We start from the raw sequence: 7,912 nt of genomic DNA, 5'->3' as shown, positions 1-7,912 counted from the left end.
ATGCCGAGAGGCTCTGGAGCTTGTTCCAATCGATTGTAATTTTCACCACATCATCTCTGATGTTAAGCTTCAAAGGGGCAAACCAGCAACATCACAAAAAATTACAAGATTAAGCTGTACACATGGGATTGTCCAAAAATAAGATTTCTGTAGAATAACACACCATTTAGCTCAAAGTTCTCAAGTTTTCAATCATACATAAAAATGCTCTACACCTAGTTACCACTTTAAAAAGCCAAAAAACGTGAAATTTTCATAAAAAAATAGAATGACAACTCACTCTAATTCTATTCTTGGGTCTGTGTAACAGGACCATCTTTTTCGATAATTCATTATCTAAAAAACTTTGGATAGGGGTCAAAATAGTCTTGTCCTACTCAGAATCCTACTGCTTCTAGCTCAGAGCATTAAACAGAGGGGGCAGGTACCTTTATGAAAGTTCTGATATACACATTTCTTTTTGTTAAATATGCACATAAATACATAACTGAAACATCATTCCTCTGATGTCTTCTGAATCACATTTTTATTGTTTTCAATTTTAACCGATTTTAAAAACAATTTAAAAATCAATTCATACATTTATATTCATACATATTATAAAGGCTAGTGATACATGGCAATGTGTTTATCTACTTCAAATAAAAATTAAACTATTATTTAGCTGCGGAAATCTGAAATTGAAAAGCAAATACTTTTCCACAATAGTGAAATAAATGGCCAGAGACTGGATGGAAAGGCCAGACTTACTGCTAAACATTATTTTCTAGTAAAGTATGAGGGCTCATTGTATGAAAATTTCTTATAAATTGGCTATCCGTGACCTATTACAATAAAAGTATATACAGAAAACTACCAAGAACCTGAATATAAAATTAATATCAAAATGAGTGAAGATTTTAGAGGGAAAGCCTCCATCTCTAGTCTTTCGAGTGAATAAAAGTGAATCACCATAAACTTTTCTAGGGACACGTGTTTATAAGGATATACTACATCACAGAATTAAGTTAACTATTATTTTTTCAAAAATCATTTATTTAAAATTAGTCATGTTTTGGGCTTCCCTGGTGGCGCAGTGGTTGAGAATCCGCCTGCTAATGCAGGGGACACGGGTTCGAGCCCCGGTCTGGGAAGATCCCACATGCCGCAGAGCAACTAGGCCCGTGAGCCACAACTACTGAGCCTGCGCGTCTGGAGCCTGTGCTCCGCAACAAGAGAGGCCGCGATAGTGAGAGGCCTGCGCACCGCAATGAAGAATGGCCCCCGCTTGCCACAACTAGAGAAAGCCCTCGCATAGAAACTAAGACCCAACACAGCAAAAATAAATAAATTAATAAAATTAGTCATGTTTTCTACAAAATAAAGACAAGTGTTACATTAGTTCAAATACAGATCTTATAAATTGTGATTGTAATAAAACAAAAAGATAAACCAATGTACACAGAACCGAAAAGATCCAAAGTTCCCAAAAAAGGCACTATATGAATGAACGCTATATGACAGAAGTTTACCACCCTTTGACCAGAAATATTTAAAGTCCATATTAGACAAGTGTAAAGAAATAAGTTTTGTGTAGGCTGCACTGGCAAAAATTAGTTTACATTACTTTAACTAAGGTTTTATATTAAGATAACCACATTAATCTTAATTTACATTATTTAATGCCTATAAAGATTTCCTTAGACAACAACTTATGCATGGAAGTAAACTATTACTATACTTTTACAGTTCTCAAGGGATCTATAGTCTATTATAACAAATTTATGAATACAGTTCGGGGATAATGCAGGCAAATCCTCAACCAAAGCAAAGCATCAAATTTTCTAGAGAAAATAACTTATAGAAATTAAATTTAATGTTTGGATCATATTCTCATTTCAATTCAGCAGAATTATGTAAGCTCTCAAGTGCAGTTAAAGATATTTGGTCTTTTAAGAAAATCACATAATAATGTCACAAATTAACTTTAAAACTATCCCAATACATCCAACTATTATTCAACAAATTCCGTTAGTAATATGAATTCTATGCATTTTTACACTGTAGAACTTGTAAACCATTCACTCAAAAATGTATTAGTCTGCCATTAATATGGCCTATTTAAAATATGTATTTCACTAAAAACTTTATTAAATTAATATGAAAATCCAAGCTAACAATAAATATTTCTTTAGCTTGGTAAAATGGACCAACCAGAGGTAAGCAATAAAGTTAAAATTAGAAAACTGGAAATCTGAGATAAAAAATACTTTTTAAACATTCAACTTTATGTTTCCTATTGAGGAGAGCTAATAACGTGATACTATACAGAATGAAGTAGGCATTTTACAACATACATTTTAAAAAACTCCTTAAACTTGTTTTGAAAGGAAATAGTGATTTCCACCAAGGGCAATTTTATAAGTATAGTACTCGGGCTTTAATTCTTTAAACAATACATCTCGAAATACAGAGAGTATTACCAAGTTGGCTAGCATTTAATTGATGAGATGATCTTATTTTCTGACACTTGTATAAATGGTCCTTTCACTCTGTCATGAAAACTCACCAAATATTTAAACATTTTTGACAGGTGACATAAGTAAATTTTAATCACATCTCTACTTTTACCTACAGAATATCTGAATGCTTAAAATTTTTAAATGAGCTTTAAAAATTCAGTATACAAACTATTTCAAAAGAAATGTTTAAATTATTTCTTAATGTTATTTTTAAAAAGTATCTTATCAGTGGGGGGAAAAAAACTTGTGTAAACTATAGGTGAGTATAAACTTTTTTCATCTTGATATTAGGATATTAAAAAAAACCTTAAAGTTCCAATGTCCACGCCATAGAAAGTTCTCAAACTTTTAAACCATTTACAGGTCTTGAGTCTTGAGACTGAAATAATATGTCCCCAAGTCTTAAAAAAAAAGTTTAAGTCCTTGAGTTTAAAACTTTTAGCCGACTCTATGAATAATCGTTCCATTAAACCAAACTGAATGTTTAACTTAGAGTAATGCTCTTTTTAAGTTAGAACAAATATTTAAATAACGTTTTAAGAGACTGATTCTCCATTCACCCAAGGCTTTTAAAAATAATTTTCACAAATCAAACGCTCTATTTTCATAAAGGAAGTTACCATTATCTTCAACATAAATGCCTAATCCCGCCTAAGATTTAAAAAATCTGTTTTTCAAAAGCAGACAAACGTATTTTCAAGTTGTTTCTCATTTAAAATTTGCTTTGCACTTTACATCATGAAACGAAATAGTGACTTGAGTGTAAGGAGTACCTTTATTTAAACCCGATTTTATTATGACATTTCTACAAAAGCTATTTATCAGCCAGTTAAACTAGTTAATAGCTAAATTATTAAACAACAGTTGTGATACAAGCAGTATCGACCATGGATAACTCAGCCAACTTTACGCTATGAGTAATTTAGATTAATTCATTTTCTCTTCCTCCCCATTTTAAAGGGGAAGAGATGCAAGCAACGGCCAGAAAGAAAAAAGAAATAAACAAAAGCAAGTGACTCATAAGAGGAAATCACCCAAAAAAGGCGGAGAGAGAGCTTTTCCAAAAATCGCAGGCCGTACTAACCTATCAATTTCTATAATGAATGAACTGGAAGTAAAAGGAGCCTGAGCGCCAGACGCCTCCCAAACCCTCAGAGAAGCTTCTCCGCATCCATTCTCTCCAAGCCTGTTCATCTCCGAGCCGGGTTTTCACTTAACACTAGCCTCACTCTCTTGGGGAGAGGAGTTGAAGGAAATCTAGCCTGCAACCAGCCGTGAACTAACCCGCGCTGCCATCCTCACTCAGACCGCAGACGGCTGGGCCCGGGCTCCTCCCCCGGCCTCGGCTACTCGCGCAGGGTCCCACACCCGGCAGGCCTCCGCTGCCCCCTGCCTCCGCTCGAGGAAAAAAGGGGGGAGGGGCTAGACGGTTCCCAGACCCCTACTCCCACAGACCACCACTCACTTGTCCAGCCAGGGTATGCAAGGAGCGAAAGACTTCGCAGACCACCTCTTGGGAGAGGTTAGGGCTGCAGCTCCGCTCTAGGCTCCTGTCACCGATGGTCGGGCGACTAAGTTTAGCGGCAGTAGCCATGACACTTTCGTAGGCCGCCCCCGCCAGCACCGAAGAGCCCTCACAACCCACCCCACCCTCCCCTGCTTTGGTCGCTGCGCGATGATGTAAAAGCACTGCGTCTCTTTTAGAGCGGGGCTTTGAGCACCCGCCCCCTCTATGTGACTGACAAGCACGTGCACCAATCAGGTGCAGCTACAGGGTTCCGCAGAGGACCCTGAGCGGATGACTGCGAACATGCGTGAGGCTAACTACAGTATTTCAGATGATGATTGGAGTCGTTATCTAATGAGGGTTAGCTTCTTGAACCCTCATTAGTTATTAACATCACTAATTTAACATAAATTAGTTATCATAACTAATTTTTCATGCGAGGAAGAGGATATAAAACAAGAAAAAACTTTTACGCCTCATTTACCATCAAGGGAATATATTAATTACTTTAAATCTGCAAAATAATTCTGTCAGGTTTTAAAACTCGTAAATCAGTTGCTATTCCCTGTGTACTACGGTAGAGACGCTCATCCTAAAACTGTTTCAAAGGGAAACACTGTCAATATGATTCTAACAGGAATTTAACTAAGTAAGCAATCGCATGCAACACAATCTTTGAAATTAGAGATCAATCCGAATTGAAACTTGACAAAGTATTACTTATCAGATAACTTTGGTAAAAGATATTTGAAAGACTTTGTAGTATTACAGAGTCTAACATTAAACATTTTGATGTGTAATTGAAAAGTTGAGAACGTTTTTAGTGTTAAACTTTATTCCAAAACACTTGAAAAAAATAAATATCATCAGTTTAGAGATGAGGGATTTAAAATTCTTAATTCCAGTAGTCTAATGCTCTTACAGTAAAAGAAGCAGAGGTGGAAACTTGCACAATGTGTATTCAGTTTTAGAGTACGCTGAATGAAAGGGGGAGGAATAAGGCATCAAGGAACTGGGATTAAGGGCAGTAGGGATAAAAGAACGCCTTTGACCTGCCTCTAGGGAGCCTGTTAATTAGGCTTTCAATTCCAAAGATCACCAGGCGACAGGATCTTGAGTAATCTTGTCTGCTCCCTTGTTCACAGCAGGATATACAGTTTATAATCCAGACTATGTCTAGAGATGTCCATAAAAAGATTTCACAATATCTAATCCCAAATTGAGCAACCTTCTCCTTCAAGCCACTTATCCCCATATTTAACCTAAATTCATGATTCTTTGCAATGTTAGCAATTTTCTTTGCCTCTGGTTCTCTTGTTAGAGAATAATTCTAATGGGGTAACTAAAAGTTTTTGTTTTGTAACATAATAGCAACTAGTTTCAGATTATTTGTTTTCATCTAGGTATGAGGTTTGTTTTTGCTTTTGTTTTTTCAAATATTCAGGCCAGTGGTATGAGACACATTTGGGAACTTGCTTTGTATATTATAAGAATACCATCTTTAATAAGGTACTGCTCATTCTTTCCTTTGCCATCACTGATTTTGAAATTTCAAGTTTTACTTGTTCCCTTGAACATCTAATATAGAATTAATTGATGGCCATTTGATCTCTATATAAATTCTCTATGAGATTCTGTTTCAATATGCAGACTTCCACTTATAGTATTGCTTACTTAGCTAATACTTGCAATTTAACTCTTTTGTGCATTATTTCTTCTTTCCAGGGACTTTTCTTACTCCTTCCTGATGCATATTACCTTCATTTTGGAACTTATTTAAATAGAAGAGTTTGTAGGCTGAAAAGATGTGGATTTCCTTGGGCTAACTTTAAATAGAAACATATAGAAAATAATGTGTAACAAAAATATGATGAAAGTTCTGAAATTTAGAGAGTAAAGGAAATAATTTACCCTTTATAGAAAACTAATTATAGTTTATAAAGTGGGTTGCTGAAAAATCTTCTGCCTGGCGGAAATAATTCAAACTGTTAGTCTTGGCATTAGCAACAGAATTAGAAATACTGTCCTGAAAGTTCATCCTAAGAATCACTTGGGAGGATAGAAACTATAAATGAAATCTAGGCTATCTACCTTATCAACAAAAATGTCCTTTTTGAAGAGCTTTAAAGGTACAACCCTATTAAAGAAACCAGTGCCCAGCAAAGTGCCTGAGATATACGTGCTCAATAGATGGTATAATACACCTTTTTCCTAATGTAGAAAAGGAAAAGTTTAATTTGCCTTCTCTGGCTCCCCATCACCTGATGGATAAGCCCAAGTTCCTTAGAATGGCATCTAAGGCTCTTCTCATGATCTGGCCTTTGCCTAAATTTCCAGCCTCATTTTCTGCCACAAACCATCTGGTGCTTAATGCTCTCAAAACTACTTTTACTTATTCAAAGCTTTACTATTCTTTTGCCTCCATGTTTTTATTTGTGCCCCTGCCTCCTATCTGATTGGAAAACTCCTATTCCTCCTTCAAAAACTCCAGTTCAGAAATCTCTGGGAAGTTTTTCCTCATACTCCTTGTCATAAAGACCTTATCTTCTCCGCTAAACAACTCCTACAACTCATATATGCTTCCATTATTGTACTTATCACATTGACACTGAAATTTACTTGACTACAAATCTGTCTCCCCACTGAGCTATGAGAATTTATATATATCATGTTTGTATACTTAAGGCTTAGCATAGTTTCTGGCACAGAGTAATTGCTCAGTATATGCTTGTGGAACTGAATTTATTTGCCTAAGTTGAACAGATTTGTAAAACGGAAAAAAAAAAAGTTCCTACACTTGAGGGGAAATTGTAACATGTAGTAAGAATGCTACAAACAATTCATTTCAAACAATGAAGCATGTCCGTTTATTCTCCTCTGGAACAGCAAATTCAAAGTGCTCAAATTTTTCTTAATGAATAAATACAGCTAGTCTCCATAACCTTCTCACGAATGATACCCATACAAAATTGTACCTACTATATGCCAGACACTGTGACCATGTTGAAGGTACAAAGATGAATCAGGCAAGGATATTTCTCAAAAAGCTCCAGTTCTCATGGGTGAGGCATATATGTAAACAAACATCTATGATATAATGTGACAATGATCATATTAGAGATATGTATAAAGCAATACAACCTATTAGTTCCTTTGGGGAGGTGTTTGGATTCAGTGTCAGGAAAAGCTCTAAACACTTGATGTAAAACATTGATTTTGAGGCTCAAATGATGAGTACAAATTCTCAATTAAGGTAAAACAGGAGCAGGAACTTGAACATGCACTGATGTGTTTAGGGAGGATCATTGGATAGGGAAGTATGGTGAAGCCAGCATTTCCCAAAGTTTGCTCTGCTGAATACCAGTTCTGTAAGATGCTTCTTCCAACAGAAGTTTCCACGATCAAAGAAGTTGGAGTAAAACTGACTAATTGTGTTGCCATGTCGTGCAACGGATCACAACATTCCACTTTCTATTAGCAAGGAGCTCAGTACTACAATCAAGCCCAAGGACACAATAAACCAGTTTCAAAATCCCAGCTTTGAGGATTGGTTTATTGGGACTTCCCATACTGATTTGTGATTCATTCAAGGTTTAGAAAACTTACCTGTTACTTGAACAGAGAAAAATTTTAAATAAATTATTACTTATGATAAGTTGTTAATTAACTGAAAAGATAACAAGAAAACAATAATCTATCACAGTGTTAGCAAATTCAGGAAGCAACTAACCCCTCTAGGGCTGCGGGAACAAAGGGAAGAGTTTGGAATTATTAAAATTCAGGAGCTTAGAGGAACACGGAGTCCCTCAGAGAAGGGGATGCTGCTCAGCTTGGATTGGTGACTTAAGGGGGGGCATGATGAGGCTGATTTTGCAAGTTTTTAAAACTGGAAATAGAGCATCCA

The 7,912-nt window shown here is 36.0% G+C and overlaps 1 protein-coding gene across 2 annotated transcripts in view; it reads right to left on the bottom strand.

Moving 5' to 3' along the window:
- MBIP (MAP3K12 binding inhibitory protein 1) overlaps positions 1-4,171 on the bottom strand; it is a 33,792-nt gene extending 29,621 nt beyond the window's left edge. For both annotated transcript variants that reach the window (XM_007462595.1, XM_007462594.1), the window contains exons 1-2: positions 3,967-4,171; positions 1-67 (exon numbers count right to left, since the gene is read on the bottom strand). The exon at positions 1-67 is cut by the window's left edge and continues 53 nt beyond it. In XM_007462595.1, coding sequence (XP_007462657.1) covers positions 1-67; positions 3,967-4,095 — 196 coding nt within the window. In that variant the 5' untranslated portion in view covers positions 4,096-4,171. The remainder of the gene's footprint in view (positions 68-3,966) is intronic.
- Positions 4,172-7,912: the final 3,741 nt, after the last annotated feature.

Source organism: Lipotes vexillifer, unplaced genomic scaffold (assembly GCF_000442215.2).
Source record: "Lipotes vexillifer unplaced genomic scaffold, Lipotes_vexillifer_v1.1 scaffold1112, whole genome shotgun sequence".
Taxonomy (NCBI): Eukaryota; Metazoa; Chordata; class Mammalia; order Artiodactyla; family Lipotidae; genus Lipotes; species Lipotes vexillifer.
This window is presented reverse-complemented; position numbering and strand designations above follow the sequence as displayed.